The 21,253-nt window shown below is 35.3% G+C and overlaps 1 protein-coding gene across 20 annotated transcripts in view; it reads right to left on the reverse strand.

Annotated features, from left to right (window-relative positions):
* The window catches only part of CSPP1 (centrosome and spindle pole associated protein 1), a 130,429-nt gene that overhangs the window by 13,516 nt on the left and 95,660 nt on the right, over nt 1-21,253 (reverse strand). For 16 of the 20 annotated variants that reach the window (XR_011996633.1, XM_026012200.2, XM_072734617.1 and 13 more), the window contains 8 exons: nt 19,225-19,377; nt 16,483-16,595; nt 12,660-12,809; nt 12,140-12,286; nt 8,434-8,538; nt 6,653-6,719; nt 5,715-5,832; nt 1,196-1,335 (listed from right to left, as the gene is read on the reverse strand). Coding sequence is in view for 19 of the 20 variants with exons in the window: in XM_026012200.2 (XP_025867985.2) it covers nt 1,196-1,335; nt 5,715-5,832; nt 6,653-6,719; nt 8,434-8,538; nt 12,140-12,286; nt 12,660-12,809; nt 16,483-16,595; nt 19,225-19,377 (993 nt within the window). In the remaining variant the exon portion in view is untranslated. The remainder of the gene's footprint in view (nt 1-1,195; nt 1,336-5,714; nt 5,833-6,652; nt 6,720-8,433; nt 8,539-12,139; nt 12,287-12,659; nt 12,810-16,482; nt 16,596-19,224; nt 19,378-21,253) is intronic. The other 4 variants (XM_072734611.1, XM_072734608.1, XM_072734607.1 and 1 more) reach the window with 1 other exon arrangement.

A 21,253-nucleotide genomic window follows, 5' to 3' on the forward strand; every position in this document is an offset into this window, starting at 1 on the left:
AACAGTAAATGTAATTGGTGACATTTATAAATCTAAATGAAAAACAAAAGAGAAAAGTAATGGTTATATCTTCTTTTTGTTTTAATTGAGCTCAGAAAGAAGATTAGAAATACGAATGGTGTTTATATTTAGGTCTGAGTAAGGAGATTTTTCTATCTTATCTGTGTTTTCAAAACTTTCTGTAATAGATACTACTTTTAAAAACAAAAAGAAAAAATAAAAAAATAAAAAAATAAAAGCAAAAAGAAGAAAAGTCAAAATCTGGTTCATCCAGTATAGGTCATATGACCACATACCCAGCAACTTGTCACCTCAACTCCAACACTTGTTCTATTAAAGGTACAAAAGGATAATCACATGTAATACACATTTTTTGTTCCTCTACTCATTTTCAGTCTCCCAGGCCCCTGTATATCCCTGGCAATCCTATTTCTCTACTAAGCTTTCTCTCCTCCTTCTAAGTGCTACATCAAATCTACTCTCTTCCTTCAGAAATCCTCCATTTGCTCCTGCCTACTCAGGGACCCTGCTCTCATCACTCCCTCCCTCTACTGTACCCTACCCCACATTAGCCATCCTAACAAGATCCCCCAGCTCTAGACCCTTCACTCCTCCCCTTCTCAGGCAAGCTTCCTCCAGGGCTTGTCTTATGCTTTACTGCCTCCAACACACTGCCTCCTAGTCAATCTTCATTTCAAAGTTAATTGGCTTCTGAAGCCCTAATTTCACCAGAAGAGATCTAAGTGAGGTCACCAATGACCTCTCATCCAGCTGACACTTTGCAATATTCATCTTACATGATCCTTTCTCCCTAACACAATCTCTTCCCTCAGCTCTCAAGATACCACATTCTCCAGTCACTGTGGCTGTTCCTCCTCAGGCTCCTTCCTAAGCTTGTCTTGCCCTGTCCCCCATCCATTAATGACAAAGGCCACTCTTCTCATTATTCTAACTCCTCTAATCCACTCCCAAGAGGCTGTAACAGCTGTACGCTCTCCAAAAGAAAAGAGCTAGACCCACTAAAGCTTCATCTACCAGACTGGTAAGCTGAAAACTCAAGTATATAGATAGAAATTTTACTCATCATTTAAAATAGGTATTCTAAATGAAACTTTACTTTTAAAAAAGGATACAAATAAATACTTGAATAAGGGCAGAACACAGGTTGTATCTAAAAGAGTAGCATTCTACTCACCTCTATCTTTCAGCTCATTGAAGTCATGAATATTCTGAAAAGTAGTAGCATCTAAGCCCTTAGGTGACTGTCTTCGGACAGGAGCTTGCAGCCGATGCCTAGCCATGTCAAATATATCCATGGGATTCCTTTCTCTTTTCCTATAGGTAGATGACAAGTTTTGGTATATGCATTTTAATAGGAAGAGAATCAGAGTTCACATTTAACTCCCTGAACAAGAAATCTGGCATCTTACATCACAGTATATTACAGAACTTTAACATCTGTTATTACAACCTCTTATATTAAAAGATATGGTAAAAGTCACTGTAATCTTTCATGATCTTCCGATGCAAAGTATCCTATTAGAAGAATATAATGAGTTAGCTTTACCTTAAAATGTTCACATAGTAGAGAGATTAATTATTGGTTTTTCTGACCTCAAAGATTATAAAGACCAGCTCTGCTATTTACTGGCAGTTTGACCTCGATTTCATCATCTATATGATGCAGATGATGTCTAGTCCTTCTACTTAAGTGAAGTTATATACTGTAAAGTACCCAGCACTGTACCTGACTTATGTTAGGTAATCAGTAAGTGTAGTCTTCCCCTCAGCCTAAAATAAAAATTATACAGAGAAAAATGTACGCCACCCAATACAATGGGTATGAGCCACAGTCTCCAACACTAATTTTACAATGGGCTTTCAGGGAACTCAATACCTAATTGGTTAATTTTATACTCTACTCCTCTCGTACCTAGAAAGTTAACCTACTAGGCAGGTGGCTTAGTAAGCGAGTTTTCTGTTAAGGCTTTGGGGGAGTGACTATAAGAGGAAAGGGATGGGAGACAGTGTCTCTAGCACTACAAAGAAAGACCTATCTGTGCTTCCACGGCACTAGAGAGGGCCCCCTCTATTTCTTCTAAAAATGAAGCTTTAAGATATAGCTGTCAGAGACTTGGCCCAACTCCTTTCATTTCTTTGTTTACTAAATCTTCCCTAAGTAGATGGGAGTAGCTTGGATCCCAAAAGGCAATAAATACCACCTCTCTCCTGGAGTCTCTTTTCAGGGTGAGAATAAAGAGTCACAAAAATGGCCCTCTTGTCAAGGCTGACACAGACCTCTAAATAGAGAACCACCTAGGATGATAGGAACTGCAACAAAGATTCATTACATTGCAAAACAAATACCAAAGCCTTCTAGGAGGCCATTAAACTGGACTCCTGCCTAGTTCCCATTATTGCTAAAAGTGAAATAGGCTGCTAAGAATTAGATTATCAGATCTTTCTTGGATATGAGATGACTAATGCTTGTTTTGTGTCTAACACAAAGTAAGAGTTCAATAATGTGAGCTTAATTAATGAATAAGATTCTTTCTGTGAAACAATTTATAAAATTGGAATGAAGAATCAACTGAGATATCTCTGATTATAATACATATTAAAAATTGTACATGTATTTAACCAATTCTTGCTAAATGATGGCAAACCAAAGTACATGTATTTAACCAATTCTTGCTAAATGATGGCAATTCTAACATATATTCTCTAACTTAAGTTAGCATGTAGAATTTACAAGGTACTTTCAAACACACATGTATATTTTTTCTTTACTAAAATCTCATGGTTATCATTTGCAAATGAGAAAACTAAAAAGCTGCCTGGTCTTTCCTATATTGGTTTGCCAAAAGAGTACAGTGTTCAATTTATGAATGAAGCAAAGAAAATACATGTCAATAATCCACTATACTGAAGTATATATGCATATATGAATATGCAAAGCTGCAACAGTTAAGACATTTATAACATCATAAAATAAAAATGATACTGACCTCTCACTTAGAAGTAGTTGATAAGTAAAACAGAATTATTCACTGAAAATTACCATCTTGGGTTAACATTTCATTATCTAGCCATTCTGTATTCTTGAAAGTTTCTCACCGTGTTTACTTAGCAGAACATGCTTGGAGGTTAAGCCGCTATATTAAAATCTTACCATATACTGGACCAGAGTCTTAAATATCAGTATAAAGTTAATAAACATACAAATTGATAGACCAGGAACAAAGACAGATATGTTTATGATGTAGTACACATACATATATTAAATTATCTAGCTCTGCAAACTAACAGAGCCCAGAGGCAAAGACATCCAATAGCAGCAAGCACATCTAACATCCAGACCTTGTTTCTAAATATCATTCTCCAAGAAGAACCATGGCTTCCTGGACAAATGACTGATGTCAGGGAGGTGGTAGGGGAAATACAAGAAGATCCTGCAGTATCTCTTGTAATACTAGAAAATACAGAAGTGCCCAAAATGAATGGACAATGGATTATATTCCAAAGTACAAAATAAATATACACAAAACACAAGAGAGATAAATAAATGATTAAATAAATAAATAAAGGGAAGAGAAGGGACAAATTTTTTTTAACGATTTATTTATTTTAAACAGAGAAAGAGATTGAGTGCAAGTGGGCGAGCAGGAGGAGGGGCTGAAGGAGAAAGAGAGAGGCAGACTCCCCATGAGCTCAGAGCATGACCTGAGCTGAAATCAAGTCGGACGGTCCACCAACTGAACTACCCAGGCATCCCAAGAAGGGACAAATCTTTCTTATGAAAAAATTCTAAATAATATGCATAGATAACCAACCTCCCCACAGAAGATGCAGCTTAATCTCACCTCCTACCCCTTCTGGTGAGTGTGCCAAATTTATTGATTTGTGTCCTGGAGCAGAGAAACCTGACAAAATTCTACTTTAACCACATGATGAAGGTTCCCATCCCCAAGAATGTCCCGTAGATGCCAGGTATCCCCACGATATGATGATGTGATGAGAAGGCCATCCACTTTGTGCTATTTTTTCCAAAAACCCTTAGCACCAGTCTAATCTTGAGTAAACTTCAGACAAACGCAGACTGGGGGACATTCTAGCCAGCCAATACCCCCCCCTCTTACAGACTGTCACAGACATGAAGATAAGGAGAGACTAAGAAACTGTCCCAGACCAGAGGAGACCAGGATACATGACAATTAAATGCAATGTGGTACCCTATATTGTTTAGATTCTGGACAAGAAAGAGAGCATTAAAAGAAAAACTTCAGAAATCCGAAAAGTATGGAACTTAGTAGTAATGTTCCAGTATCAGCTTTTAGTGACAGTCATACTCTAGTAACACAAGATGTTAACAATTGAGAAAACTGAGTGAGGAGACATATGGAAACTCTGTACTATGTTTGCAACTTTTCTTTAAAACTATGCCAAAATAATCATGTTTTTTAAAATAAACCCTCTTTAAAAAAGTGTGGTAGTTACGCACTATATTGACTTTACAACCTACAAAAAGACTGCAACTGCAATTTGAAGAACACTATTTTAAAAAATTTGAGTCATCTTGGCAAAAATGATCATAAATGTCTGATAGTGAGTTATTTTGCTAGAAAGTATTTTAGAAAACAGATTGTTGAATGAAAATGTAAAAGATAACTTTAAAATATAATTGTTTATAATTATCCTAACTCTGAAGTTTTCCATTCCTATATCATTCCCCACCCCAGGACTAAATTTCTATGCCTGATTTTTTGAAGACTAAGATGGGTAAGAAAGAGACCGATTTCATAATTTCTTAGTCTTGTTTCAACTATCTCTTTCCCAGCATGAACTTCCCTACCACTTAGATTAGCTTACAAAGCAACATCTGCACCTATCTGCCTTGCGTACATATGGACTGAAATCAGTCAATTATCTTTATTCACTGATTTCTGTGGTGAAACAAACAGTCCATTCTAAGATAGAGCTGGAAGAATGACGTGCCCCATCGGAACTCATTTTTTACTAAGTCAAATCCTGTTACACATTTCATGGTTAGAGCTACTATTTCTGGTATTCCTTTAAGAAAGTGCTACTTCTTTCTTCCTCCCGGATTCTAACATCTCACACCACCACCATCTACATAAATATATTAGTGGCAGAGGAAGGACAGTTAAAACACTCAGTTTATATGTTTTATATTAGGTTAAATAAAATTCATTAAATATCCCATATTTTTGCACTGAATATAGATTCAACAGGTATGGATAAATGTTTTATGAAGGCAACCTAATCTACATAAAACTCAAGAATGTGAATCTAAAAGCATATTGGTTAAAGAAAAAGCTACTTTGCCAAAAAAGAGAAGAAAGAAGAAAAGAGAAAGAAAACCTACCACATACTACAAACACAAACAGACTTAATAAATCATATGCTTTTTTTGGATTAGTTGCATTGAGTCCCTCCCCTAGGATATAATTATTAAGCTACATTTCTTTTAAGGGAAAGGCTATTTCAGTCATTACAATTTTACCAACAATCTGTTAAAATCTTTCTCAAGCATGCGAACTAACCATTCTAATAAATGTGATTTTAAAATAAAGACTAATTAATCCTGTTCCAAAACTGTAGAATGATTGAATGGGTTCTGGTTAGCATGTAATTCCTTTTCCTGAATATAAGAACAACAAAACACAGAACAAAAAACACAAGTTGTAACTTGCCTTATATGAATTTCATCATCACTGTCCATGTGTAGCAACCGCCCTTGCAGACGCCGCTCTTCGCTACGAAGCTGTTTTCTCATTTCTGATAACTCCATAATTACATTTTTTTTCTCCTCTGCAAATTCACATTAATAAGTAAAAAAATAAGACAGGTATACAAAGAGAAGATTAAACATTAAACATAAACTGACTTATAAAACTAAAATGCTCAGAAAGATATCTTTATGAAAGTTATTTTTAGTGTTTTATATATACAGATCATATTTATGAATACCAGTAAGATATACACACCTATTTCTGAAATACAAAAATTTCCAAAGTGAAGAATTATTCTTAATGGGGGGGAAGAGTACACCTACAACGGGAAGCACAAGAGAGTTCCTTTGTGGTAGTGCCACAGTTCTTGTTTTGTTTTGTTTTTTAAGACTTTATTTACGTGAGAGAAAGAGTGATAGAGCACAAGCAAGAGGGAGAGGCAGAAGGCGAGGGAGAAGCAGGCTTTCCACTGAGCAGGGAACCCGATGTGGGTCTCAATCCAGGGACTCTGAGATCATGACCTGAACCAAAGGCAGATTCTTAGCCACTGAGCCCCACAGGCGCTCCTGATGTCACAGTTCTACAGCTTGATTGTGTGGTAGTCACACAAATTATCCATAATACAAATGCACAGAACCACACACAAACACAAATACATATCAATTACTTTGTGTTAAAACTGTAAGACTGGATGGAAGTCTGTACAGCATACCAAATGTCAATTTCCTGGTTAGTGTTCTATGTAAGATATTACCACTGAGGAAAGCTGCAGGAAAGGGTACACAGGGACTTCACTGTGCTCTATTGTAACATTCCGTGAGTCTATAATTATCTCAAAATAAAAAGCTTAAAAGAGAAATAGTCTAGGTTACAGACTGAATATTAATAGTTAACTCTACCTTCTGCACGTAGCTGGTTTCTCCTGGCAGGTACCGGAGGAGACTGTGCCCTGGACATGGAACTTTCCTGTTTAACAATCATAACAAAGATATACTCAGTATGCCTTCTCTACAAAGAAGCTTGAAAACAATTCTTTTTTGAAGTAACTATATGTGAAAGAAACCAGACTTCCCACTATCCTACCTATACACTTACCTACATGTATTTTTCCTTCCCATCACAATGGAAGGGTCCTCCTTGCTCCATCCAAAAACAATCCCTTCACCTATTCTCTGTATCTGGTAAATTGACTCTGACCTCCTCCAATCACTCTCTTTTCTCAGTTTATGCTTAAAAAAAGAATCTCCTCCTTCATCACTATCTACTGTCCCTTCTCAGCTATCCTCTCAAGAAGAGATGCCAGTACAATGTCTACTTCCTCATGCCCATTCACTCCTCACCACACGGCTACTGCCTTTGCTTCTACGCCCTATCACTCCGCTAACACAACTCTCACCAGTCACCAGGTGACCCCAAGTGACACAACCAATGGGCATTTTACACCCTTCTTCTACTTGGCCAGTAGCAACTGATATTGCCATTCTCTGTCACTTTCTCTATTTCCTCTCTCTGCTTCTTAAATATTTAACTCCCAGTGTTCCATCCTCAGCCCTCTTTACTTCCCCCAAATTCATCCTAGATGGCTGTACTCATCTGACAAGGAACAACGTTAATGGCTCTCAAAACAAAACCAGTCCAGAGTTCCTTACTTAGCCACAACCTGTATTTTCAACCACCCACTTTATATAAATCTCACAAGAAACTTGAAAGTCGTCACTAATGCCTACCCACCCCCCCGCTACAGTCTGTAAATGCCATTATGTGTTTCCTAAGGATATCTTGAATTTGTTATCCATTCTCAGTTCTTAATGTCACTGCCTTTAAGTCCTCAAAGTCTCACAAATGGACTTGGGCAAAACCACTATAAGTTTCCATGTTTATGGTCTTACTCAACCTCTAAAATACATCTCCACAACACTGTCTTCTCCAACTGATGACACGTGTCATTCCCCTACTTAAAGTATTACAATGCATCCCTATTCATTATCTACCACAGACCTACTAATCAGAACCTCAGAGGGTGGGATTCAGGACAATGTTCAAACATTTGCTTTGTCTATTCTGGTAATTAGCCCCTTTGGTATTCACTCATCAATGGAAATAAAATCAAACCCCTCAGCACTCTATACAACATCCTGCTTATGTTCTGACCTCTACCTCTCTTGCCACCCTGGTCAGGCACTGAGGCCAGACCAAACCACGGTATATTCTTCTCCATGTGTGCCACATGGCTTACACTTTCTTCCACAATTTTGCACATGCTCAAAGTCCCTCTTCCTCCTCTTTATGGCAAATCGCTACTCATTCTTCAAGAGTCAACTCAAGGAACAATCCCTCTAGAATATTTTCCCAGCTCTCTTTTGATCACAGCTCAGTCTAAAGTATAAGGGATTTCATTAGCATAACTACAGCTAGCCAGTTGATATATTATCAAAGAAAACGCCTCCTTGAGGGGCCTGGACAAGAACCATTTGCTAAATTATAATCTGTCAAAAGAATTTAACTTTAGGGTACCAAGTATTATCAATTACAGCTGATGCAACAAATAAATACAAACATCATCTATATTTCAGATCTGAAAAAATGTGATCTAAATATGATGAATAAAAAAAACTCATTCAATTCCCCTAATCTAAAATAACTTAGCTAAGATGAACAAATCAAAAGAAAAAGCATATACCTGAATAAAGGAACTTATAATGCTGTCAACTGAAGGAGGTCTTTGAAGTTTGCTTGCTATTTTGTTCTGAAGAGCAGGAACTACAGGAGAAGGCTGTCTCAAGCGCTGGGGGAGAAAAATTATATATATATATACACACACACACATATATATACACAATATACATGTATATATACACACATACACCAACATATGTATGTATACAAACATACACACATATATGTATACATATATATGTGCCTGTGTGCACAAGCACCCCTAACAGTTAACAAGACCATTTAGGAAGTTCAGAATGCTACTGCCTTTTTTTTTTTTTTTTTTAAGATTTTATTTCTTGGGGGAGGGGGGCTGTTCAACCCCCTACACTTAGAATTATGTGTGAGGGAAGCTATATCATCTCTAAATTTCACTTCTGCATAATAAAGGGTCTCTTAAAAATATCCGTTAGGAAAAAAAAAAGATTGTATTTCTTTATTTGACAGAGGGAGAGAGAGAGAGCGCGCGAGCGCGCACAAGCAAGGGAAGCAGCAGAGAGAGAGAGGGAAAAGCAGGCTCCCCACAGAGCCCAACGCAGGGCTCGATCCCATGACCCTAGCCTGAGCTGAAGGCATATGCCTAACCAAGTAAGCCACCCAGGCGCACCTGGAATGCTATTTCTTTTATTTAATAAAGTACTTAAAAAAAAAAAAAAGCCAGAACTCAATTATTTAAGATCAAAAACATGAGGTATGATAAATATAAATTGATTTAGATATTTTTATTAAAAGACAAGACTCTCAGAACAAAAATATTCAACTTAAGTAAAGCAACATCATGCCAAGTATCAGGAAAATAACAAAGACAAATAGAACTAAGGTAAACACCTGTCTAAATAATAAAAGAAATAGGACAACATGAAAAACAAACAAAAACTTTTCTGGAAAAGCTCTAAAATCTAGATCCCTTGTCACCAAGAGTATGATGAGGAAATTTTCCAGATCACAATAATATTCTATGTCTCCAGAAGAAGTAAATCAGGGTTTCCAGTCTACAGAGTAATGAAGCTAACAGTTTCCAACTTCTCATTAAAATCAAAATGCAAAAGAACCCATAAAAACTCTCAACAAAATGCAATAATTATCTGGTTAAAAAAAAACAAAAACACCCAGACCAGAGTATATGTATGGATGTTAAACTGTTCATTTTGCATGTACAAAATCAAATATTACTTCACTGGTGACTTTGCTAAAATTAGAAATATAGGAGAAAATCTTTTCTTTTAAAAACACTAGATGACCACAAGCAGAATTGTAAAGACAATATAAACCTAAAGGACTGCAGAGGATAAAGCAAACATAGCATACTCCACATAGTAAGAAAACAAATAACTATCAAGGAAGCATAAACAAAAAAAATTAGGATAAAAATAGATGGATTTGGGTATCGCTATTCAAAAGATTACAATTCTCTAATTAGGATAAAAAACAATTAAAAAACATAAAACTAAATTCAACAAAATATAGAAGCTAAGTGAAAAATAAATGGTGACACAAAAGTAAAATCTAAGAAAATGGACAATGTATATATCAGGCATACATAAATAAAGGAAAAATTATAGCTAGCTTCATCAGTGAGTGCAAAATACAGGGACGCCCGAGTAGCTCAGCCATTGAGCATCTGCCTTTGGCTCAGGGCATTATCACAGAGTCTCGCATCGTGTTTCCCTCAAGGAGCCTGCTTCTTCTCCCTCTGTCTATGTCTCTGCCTCTCTCTCTGTCTCTCATGAATAAATAAAATCTTTTTTAAAAAATGATAATAAAATTCATTAAATGTAACAAAGCTGACTTAAAACTATGCTGCTTCACAACTGAACTATAACAGTCATAAAACTGTGTATTCCTAAGGAAAGTATTTTCTTTTAAACGTAATAAAAAATGGGCAGAAACACAATTGTGGAAAATTAACAATTATCTTTCATTTTTAATCAATTTTACAAGAAAATATTTTGTTTTCCAGTCAATTTTGCTATAAGCCTAACATGACTCTAAAAGGAATAAATGCTATTAATTTTAAAAATGAACAAATGACATTTGAATATTTTAAAAGGCAGAATAAGCATATATATCCAACTTTAAGAATGAAGGGTATTGTCTAACATTACTAGAGCAATGAAAATAATACAAAAAACATAGGTGCTACTTATAAATTCTCTTTTAAACAATGTTTCAGCAGATTCTAATTGCAAACACTTATTTCTATTACCATAAAAGCCTGGGGTGAGAAATCAAATAGTGTATCTGAACCAATCAGAAATGGCTCATGTTGTCTGTAGTAGGTTACACATTAAATAGTGTACCAAACCACATGATAAATACACTAGGAGAACCCATTGGTTAAAAAGTGATCTTTTTTGTGAATGCTGCTTAGAAGAAATAAGGTTTTGTATAAATGTGTGTTTGTGAAAACCATTTTTTCTTAAATTGGGCTAAACCTACAGCACATACAGTTTTTCAAGGTATGGTCCACAGGCCACTAAGAATGCTTATAAAATGCAGATTCCTGGATTACCCTCAGACTTCTTAAAATCAGACACTTTTGTAGATGAGACCTGAAGACAATTTTTTTAAGATATTTTATTTATTTATTCATGAGAGACAGAGAGAGAGGCTGAGACACAGGCAGAGGGAGAAGCAGGCTCCACGTAGGGAGCCCGATGTGGGACTTGATTCTGGGACTCCATGATCACACCCTGAGTCGAAAGAAGACACTCAACCGCTGAGCTACCCAGGCATCCCGGAAGATAAATTTTTAACAAACCCCCAGTGATACTTATGCACATCAAATTTTAAATATAGCTTTGAACTATGAGCAAGGGTGTAAACCGGAGCTTCTTAGGAACAAAGTGGCATCCCAGAGAGAAAACCTGTCTGATAACTTTGATCCACCACACACATGACCATGAATATCAACCAATCTCAGATATGGACTTCAAACCAGTCCATTGTGAGCCACTGGTGTTTTGTTATTTTTTAAGATTTTATTTTATTTATTCATGAGAGACAGAGACAGAGAGATAGAGATACAGAGAGAGAGATAGAGATAGATGAGATAGAGATAGAGATAGAGATAGAGAGAGAGAGAGGCAGAGACACAGGCAGAGACAGAAGCAGGCTCCATGCAGGGACTCAATCTCCCGGGTCTCCAGGATCAGGCCCTGGGCTGAAGGTGGCACTAAACCGCTGAGCCACCCAGGCTGCCTGAGCCACTGGTTTCTTTTTTCACTTCCAATCATCAAGGATAAAAGTATAAACCAGAGGAAACATAAATTACTAAATACATGAAAAATTTTTTAAAGACATTACATAATTCAAGTCCAACTTTTTTTTAATCAGACCCAAAAGACATATAATTACTTTGACAAATTGCTACTAAAGTTTCCAGACATTTATTTTCCATTTCTTTACTTATTTTTATCATGAATGGTTGGTTAGATGCTACTCCATAGGCAATGGGAACAAAATTAAGAATGACAAAGGTAAGTAAACCCCTTATACTCACTGGGGTGCAAAGTGCAGCAAATCGCAATGACATGACCTATACAGGAAGTTCAGTGTGCTGCACCCAGAGGAACCAAAGCATCTCCTCCACTCTTTCCCTTTTGCTAACAATGCCACAGTGAAAGTGGTTTAAAATACAGGTTTAATTGACATATTTGCTGAAAACTTACCTTTGTTTCTTCCCCGATTATATTTTCTCTTGCATAGTAGTGCTGAAGCTGCAGATTATGTTTTTCTTCCTCTTCTTTTTTCTTTCTTTCTGCTTCTTTTCGTCTTTCTTCAGCTAACCGAATAAGCTCTTCATTTTTTAGCCTTTGCTTTAAAATAAAGAGAAAAATACACACTCCATATATACATTCTATAGTCCATTCATACATCTGCTGTCTTATTTGTCTGAAATAAAGAGATAAAATTGAAGATACAGATGACACAGTGTTCTTTAACAAAAAGAAGCTATTTAACAATAAAGTACTAGGCATCTTTTATAGTATCCTAGAATCAGCCCAATTTTTGGCTTAAAAAAGTCATTTATTTCTTAATCTTTCACATTAATAAAATAGTGTCCAATAAATGGATATTGACCCATTATTTTCTAAATGTACTCTAGGTCTGTTCTCTGTAATACCTTTTCAAATCAAAATAAAGACTGTACTTTCAGGGTAAGTAGAAAAAGAAAGGGAAAAAATGCACCTCCTCCTCTTTCTCCCTTTTCTTTTCCTGTTCCTCTTCATACTCTTGTTGAATTCGTGCTCTCTGTTCTGCAAGTCGTTTTTCTTCTTTTTCTTCTGCAATTCTCAGTCTCTCTCGTTCTGCTTCCTCTCTTTGTTTCTTTTCCTCAATCTAAAGAATTAAACCTAGTTATTACTTTGTAAAGCTACTGAAAGTTAAAATATCATGCAATATTTTCTAGTATCCTGTGAATTCAACATCCATACCCTCTTTTTAAGTTACTAAGTGTTTTGGTTTCCTTTGCTTTATTAGGGAGGCTACACGATGTAATGCTGGGTTATGAGTAAAGTTCCAGCTCCATCAGATACTTACACACCAAGTAACCTTAAGAAGACAATCTTATTCAGTTTTGTCACCTGGTAAAAGGTGATGATCTCCAAGGAGTGGTCAAAGAATTTAAGTGAAACAATGTATATAAAAAAATTTAATTTCCCTGTTTACACATATTCAGGAAATAATTCATGATTATATCACTTTATAATGATCGTTACTATTATGTTTCAAAGCTCCTTGGCTTGATTGGTATCCTTAAACAACAGTGTAATATTTTAGCATTTAATCATCCCTTATGCAAGAATCCCTTCCCCAAAATATCCTTTCTTCTTTCCTATCTACTGGCAAGTGGTGAGGTAAACAAAGATCTTAGCCACAAAGATTCATAATTTTCATCTGGAATGCCACCTGGCACCTATAGTGCCGTGTACTCTGGAGAACTATTCTAAGGCAAGTCTAAGATCTGAAAGGAAGAGGACCCTGATATATAGCCTATATCCTCTACAAATGAGGTAGGGAAGAATGACAGCAAAAGTACTGGGTATTCGTGATACCAATTTTAAGGTTATCAATAAATTTTAGTTACTTTTAAACATGAAATGGTTATGACCATTCACATTTTCATTGTTCTTGTCTACATTTCCTCTAGCTTCAGGGTTGTTATATCTAGTGCTATCAATCTTTTCAGTTTTAAGAACTTTATTCTTCTTACATGTCCCACTTCACATGCTAGGGCTTCTTCCAACACTTCTTTCAAACAACACTATTAAATATGTACGATCCTAATATTTAAAGTTCTAATAAGGCACACTTTTTAAAGATTTTATTTATTTATTCATGAGAGACACACAGAGAGATAGAGAGAGAGGCAGAGACAGAGGAAGAAGCAGGCTCCATGCAGGGAGCCCGATGTGGGACTCGATCCCAGGACTCCAGGATCACACCCTGGGCTGAAAGCAGGCGCTAAACCATTAAAGGCACCCAGGCATCCCCATAATCGCTTTTCCAAGTACACTATACCTAGACAAAAGGTTCATGATGAACTATACAACAAAACTTCACATTTAACACTGTTTCCCCTACTTCCTATTCCACTAAAAAAAAAAAAAAAAAAAAAATCACAGTCATAAGGTCACTTCTCCATTAAAGGTCACATCATAAATGGATCACACACCTAAGAAATACACAGAAATGCCACTCCAACAAAAATGCTACATGGCAGTTCAACAGAAAGAGGAAAGCTATCATCTAGGTCAGTTGTTTCCAAACTGTGTAATATCAAGGTGCTTCGAGGGTCCTACAAATATTTTATCAAATTTTATCTTACAGCTGAAAAGATTATTTCTAAAGCTATAATTTAAAATGACACGTAGGGACGCCTGGGTGGCTCAGCAGTGGAGTGTGTGCCTTCGGCTCAGGGCGTGATCCTGGGGTCCTGGGATTGAGTTCCACATCAGGCTTCCTGCATGGAGCCTGCTTCTCGCTCTGCCTCTGTCTCTCTCTCTCTCTGTGTGTGTTTCTCATGATTAATAAATAAAATTTAAAATAAAAATAAAAATGACATGTAAACACTCATATTCATTACTTATCAAATTTTAACCACATGAACACTTCTGCATTAACTTTAACAGTATAGCTTTTTTATGCATACATGGAGATAAAGCATATCTTGCCATCTTTGTACATAGATTTGAACATTTTATAACATTTCTTTTAACATTTAAGTTTGGGGTACTTCTTAACTGACACTTTAGTGATGACAGTAATAATAAATACCACTTAGATATTTTAAATTTTCTTAGGGTTTTGTGTTACATTTTGCTTATGAGGGAAAAAGCCCCTTGCGGGGCTGCTTAAAAAAAAAAAAATGGAAGCAAGCCACCCTTCAAGAGCAATTTATTCACAGGTACACAAAGGATTTACAGGCTGGGAGAACTAAAAGCTAAACTTACTCTAGAACTGATATAGTCAAAGCTTCCCCTATTACTAGTTTTTCCAGAGGAAAAGACTCTTAGAAGCCCTCTAGATATAGAAGTGTGTACTGCAGATATGATATTTCAAGTCAGGAGATGCGGGTTCCAGCACTGGCCTCACGATCTGAGGCTCTGCCACCAGGGCTGAGCCTCTTAGCCTGGATGTTAGTTGTATGTCATAAAACAGAAATAATACCTTCCTCAGAGAGTTTGAAGATTAATGAGATTAATTATGCAAAAGTACTTAATAAATAATAAAAGACTACATAATTTCAAGATTGTTTTTTCCCCCTGAATTCTACCTTAAACCATGCTAACAACACTTGCTAACTATTAAAGGAATTATATAATTTTGACTTGCTGTCATCTGGGTAGCATACCACAGGGTACTTCAAGTTCTATAGGTGACTCTGTGACCTTTAATCGGCTGCTACCTGAGTGTTCAACACCATAGAGATTTCTGATGCCACTTGTCTTACATTCAATATCTCTATTCATTCTGTCAATCCCTAAAAAGGTCTTTCCATCCATTTCCATTGTTCCTACTCTAGTAAAATACCCCTGCTTCCAATCTTTTAAATCCTCCAAAAATACATCTTGAACACTAATGCCAGATCAATCACCCTCAAAAGTATATCCATTACGTCAAAGCCTTACTGAAGATTAGGATTAGAATAATTAGGATTAGAAAGAGGACATGTTTGAGTAGAACCTTATTAAGAGTTGGGATTAGACTGGATAGCCTTAGATGTCAGACTAAGGAATATGGATATTTTCTGTAGGAAAGAAAAGCTACTACCAGATTTTGAGTAGCAAAGTATAACATGAGAAGTCATATCAAAGGAAGACTAACCAGACCACAGGATTAATCTGATACAGGGATATAAGTGTGGGTGGGAAGGGGTGCGGAGGTAAGGAGAGAAGAAATTATGAGTCCTTCTCATTCACCTCAGGCTCCACCCCTAGTATTCAGCACAGTGGTAGACACACTATGGATGTTCAATAATTCTGTTTGCTTAACAAACACTGGATACTGAAGTATCTTCCTCTGGGCATTTCTACTATTTTAAATGTTATTGGCTTACATACATAAATGAGGCAAATAATTGCAAAATGTAATTACATCTGATTTTTAATAATTTACAAACTACACTGAGTCAAGGGTATATCAGTTGGAAAAAAACTATTTTCTACTAATACATAAGCATCTAGAAATATTCATTCTATGCCTAATAAGTGAATACTTTATTAAGTCATTCAGTTTTAGAAATGTCAGCATTCTTTAACATTTAACGATTTAATACAGTTTAGAAAACATTAAGACAACTGGAATTCCTAATATGTCTCCGTTTTCCTTTTTCAGATATAAATCAAATAATATCATTTTAATACTACCTACATCTGATGTATATTAGATATCTTAAATAACTGTGAGGTATTTCAGAATTTATTCCCTACCCTGTGAATAAAATCTTTGCAAGTTTAGTTTATTACAATTCTAATAAAACTCTGAAACAATGATAAAATAAGCACTTCACCTGAAAACGAAGAAAATTCTTGTATAATTCTTGCTGTTTAATCTGAAGTTCAGTTGGAGGCTCACAAAATATATTTCCCCGAGCAAAAGGAGAGCTCTGTGTTTGGATGTAACCTTGAAAGAGAAATTTTACAAAAACATACTGTTACTCAATGGTTAGAAAACATAAAGGTTAAAAAATAAAGTTTGCTAGCTAGTAAGTCCGTATTTTGAATAAATGTGCTAACTATGGAAGTCCAGAGGTCAAAAATCAGAAGATGAAGGCTGAGATTAGAATCTGAAGACCAGATGAAAAGTAACAAGAGAAAGAAAAGTGAAACAAAAGTAAGATAGTTGAAAAATCTACAAAGTTTATACCTGAAAGACACCAAGGAAACAAAAGGTAATAGCGTAAACAACTTTCAATGCAGCAAAGACTTTAAAGTAAAATTTATAGAAAGAAAAAAAGTACATGTTTACATTTTTATGTAAATACCCTTTTCTTAAGAATATACTTAATTATATATTAAAATCTAATATGCACAGATGTATTAAAAATTTGTTTTAGAAAATCAGTAATTCCAAAAGTCTTTCCATCTATGGTTCACAATAGATTAGAAAGCCAGCTCTGCAAACATTTTTTTACAAATTAGAATGATTCTTTTAATCGCTGCAAATATTTGTATTTAAAAATTCTATCAAAGTAATGGGATATAAACATAAACAATAAAAATATGCTATATGTTCCTATAAATAGAATTACACATTCTGGGGAAGGATTAAATGATTTCATAAGGCAACCTGAAAAACAATATATTTAAATTTGTCTCATATAACTTTTTATATTATTTTTTAGTTACAGACTCATTCTTATACCATCAATCTAAAGCATTTAGTTCTCTCACTCATGCTTTGCAATTTAGCTGCTGTTTAGGCCTGTTTTGCCTTTGTCTTTAAATTTACTAATGCCTATTTGAATGGATCAGCAGAAAAATCAATACTTAAACATTAAAATGTTATAATGAAGAGATGGATTAGCAAAACAAAATCAAGTTGTTTTTTTTTAAAAAAAGGCTTTTATAAAATAAAAAAATCACAAAAATAAAAACATAGGGAAGCACATGCTCTAACCCATGGAAATGTATCTAGGCATAATGATTACCTAAACACTAAGTTTAAGTCAAATTAGTATGGACTTCATAAATATGATTCTTCATCCTAGAACCATAAAGTAAAAGAAAAACAATGAATTTTAGGAAAGGCCTCAAACAGGCCTAATGAAGAGGAAATGTGAGAAGCTAATGAACTTTTAAGCACACATTATAACATTCAATTTTCAGATATAGTCAAGTTCCCTAAGGCCTTTAAAATACTAAATGCCACATATACATGTGTATGTGTACACACAAATATACATATACAAACATACACACTCTCATATGCTAGCACAGCAACAAACTACATGACTGCATAGTTTCTTACATTCAGAAAGTCTATTTTAGGTTATATGGGAACTTCAATACACAAAAAAAGGGAAATGCCAGCATTTTATGATATCGTATCCTTTCTTAAATGAAAGCATCTTGTCTATGATACTAATACCCAAACCCTGGCAGTATGCAAAAAGGAAACGGGCAGTAAATTCTGCTGTGCATTTTCAATCACCAAGCCTGTGTGTTTTCTTAGGAAAGAGTCACAGAAACTTGACTTTGTTTTTGCTTGATAAGCAGAGCTACATGCCTAAATTGTTATTACTATGATAGAGATAGTTCTAGGTGAAGACAAAACTACAAACAATACCAAGTATGGAAGAAAAGGGTAGAGAAGGAGTATGTAGAACTGAAATCTCAATACAGACTAGCAGAAGAAACAAATGGAAAGAAAAATAATATCAAAAAGAAGTCAAATATTTTATTAAAATTACTTAAAAATAAAAAAATTTTGAAGACTATATATAAGTCAGGGATATCTTAGAAGGACTTTTTTTTTTAGAAGGACTTTCTAATGTCAAGTTCTCTTCTAGTCTAAAAACCAAAACTTTAGTGGAAATACAAAGGCCAAATTTGTAGTAAATAAATGGTTACTTTTATAGGCATTAAAATACAGTACAAGGTCATATATTCTTTAAATTTCCTTTGCTTTTAAAATATGTAACACCTGATAAACAGAGATTATGACAACTTTTCCTCTCAAGTCATAATAATTTTCTATTTATAGAACCTTTAATTAAAGGATGTTGTCTGATAGCATATCAAAGAAGAAAGAGAGATGTGACTATATAGTAAATTAAACTTTTTAAAAAATTAAACTACATTTCTTTGTCTTCTGTGGTTTTACAAGGGAGGGCAAATGATCACAAAATAAGCAAACAATAAAAATAAGAATTAAAATAAAATATAACAAAAACAAGCAATTTCTTTGTACAATATATCATTTCACATCTGTGTTGTGTAAAGAGACTATTTGATTTTAAGAAAGTCCTTCCACCAGCAAAATAAAAATTTTAGCAGCAGCTAAAGTATACACAAGTAAGTTATAAAGCTGAGAAGAGGAAGCAAACTATATTTCCCTATTTACCTGTTTCAAAATACTTAAGAAAAGGTATTGTAAATAACATAAATAACATGTGATGCTTTCTGGCTCAGTCTAATAACCAAATTCTCAGAATCACAATATGAACTTTGTCAGACAAGAGAAGAGAAATGTTACTGAACTTTAGAAATGTAAACAAACAAACAAAAATAAATAAAATGTGCTTAAAAACCTGAGTTTTTATTTGTAGAATCTTCTAGGTTCTCAGCATTTGAGGAGGCTAAATTTTGGTCTAGAGATACAACAGCCCTTTTATCTTCGTATGTTCTTGCATCTGGGTTATGGTAGGCATCTATATTTTGTCTGTGCATCCTATTCAAATCAGCTGAGAGGGAAAAATAAGCCATTTATTTCAACAAATACATTTTTATAATAGTATGCTTAACACATCTTCTTAAAGTAGAGGATCAGAGAGAAAACAATAGGACAGAGTTGGAATTATTTGATGGTATATTGGTGCCCTGAAAACAGAAACAGAATTATTAAAACTTTTAAGATTTTCAAAAAAGAATTCTGTAAAATAAATTCAAAATCCGTAGAAACCTTAATAATATGCAGAGCTTTGACAACCCATAAAAAGTATATTCATATCTATGTTACTTAAGAACTTGCAATCTCTTTAATACAGAACAAACAGCAACAATTCAAAACAAGTCATAGCAAAATTTACCCTTCATTAGCATTCCTAATGAAAAAATATAATCATGTAGTGCAGAGTTTCACAACAGATCTGTAAACTCTTAGTCCTTTCTTAAAAGATGGAGTTCAATTCCCTTTCCTTTAAAAGCACAGTTAGTAGTTCACTTCTTATGAATAGAATATTATAGGCATACGACTTCCAAGGCTACTTCGTAAGAGACATTACAGTTTTTACCTTGCTTGATCTACTGGATCATTTACTCTGAAGAAAGCCAGCTATTATATCGTAAGGGCACTGTTGGAATCCTATGGAAAGGCCCACATGGCAAGGAACTGAGGTTTCCTGAGCCATGTGAGGGAGCCATTTTGAAAATGGATTCTTGGGATCCCTGGGTGGCTCAGCGGTTTGGCACCTGCCTTTGGCCCAGGGCGTGATCCTGGAGTCCCGGGATCGAGTCCCGCGTCAGGCTCCCGGCATGGAGCCTGTTTCTCCCTCCTCCTGTATCTCTGCCTCTCTTTCTCTCTATGTCTATCATAGATAAATAAATAACAAAATAAATAAACAAATCTTTTAAAAAAAAAAAAAAAAAGAAAAGAAAATGGATTCTCCAGTCCCAGTCAAACCTTCATATGTCTATAGCCCTGGCTGACACTTTGGATTCCAAACTCATGTAAGATCTGAGACAGAACCACCCAGCTAACCCATTAAAAATTACTGAATCACACAACTACGAGATAATCAATATTTGTCATATTAAAACATTACATGTTGGGTAATTTGTCACACAGTTGATAGCTCACATCACAAAAATTTGAGCACACAAGACCAGATCAGATAACAAATCAACTTAAAAACAGACTTGAATGACCACACAACTCCAAAGTTTAACAAAATAAATAGTTCTTCTCCACAAAACAACTGCAATAATATGGCAGCAGTGAAGGAGAACTTAAACCTGTACACAAGAAGTGTTCACCAGGAAGCCTGTTATATTCAAGAATGTATTTTGGAAATGAATTGCAATTAGAATACCAGATAGAACATGGCTAATAACACATAAATGTTACCAAAGAGAACAGTGCTCAGAATCAGGGATGTTAACATCCTGTTGCATCATTTGAACAGGCTGGACTCACAAACTGGATAGGAGCTTCAGAGATGAAGATGTGTGAGAAAGCATAATAAAGAAATAGGAAAATGTGAGAAACAGGTGCAGGTGGATAAAACATGAAGAGTGTAGGGACACCTGGGTGGCTCAGTGGTTGGGTGTCTGCCTTCAGCCCAGGGCGTAATCCTGGAGACCCAGGACTGAGTCCCATATTGGGCTCCTGCGTGGAGCCTGCTTCTCTCTCTGCCTGTGTCTCTGCCTCTCTGTTTCTCATGAATAAATAAAATCTTTAAAAACAAAACAAAAAAATATGAAGAGTGTTCTGGTAATATTAAAGTAGTCCAGCCTGACTAGATCACAAAACACATGTAACAGAGCAATGAGAGATAAGAGAGGAAAATGTAGATTACATGCCTGTTCTGTAATATTCTCAAACGCAAGCTGATTCTCTAT

This window comes from Vulpes vulpes, chromosome 13, assembly GCF_048418805.1.
Source record: "Vulpes vulpes isolate BD-2025 chromosome 13, VulVul3, whole genome shotgun sequence".
Lineage (NCBI taxonomy): Eukaryota > Metazoa > Chordata > Mammalia > Carnivora > Canidae > Vulpes > Vulpes vulpes.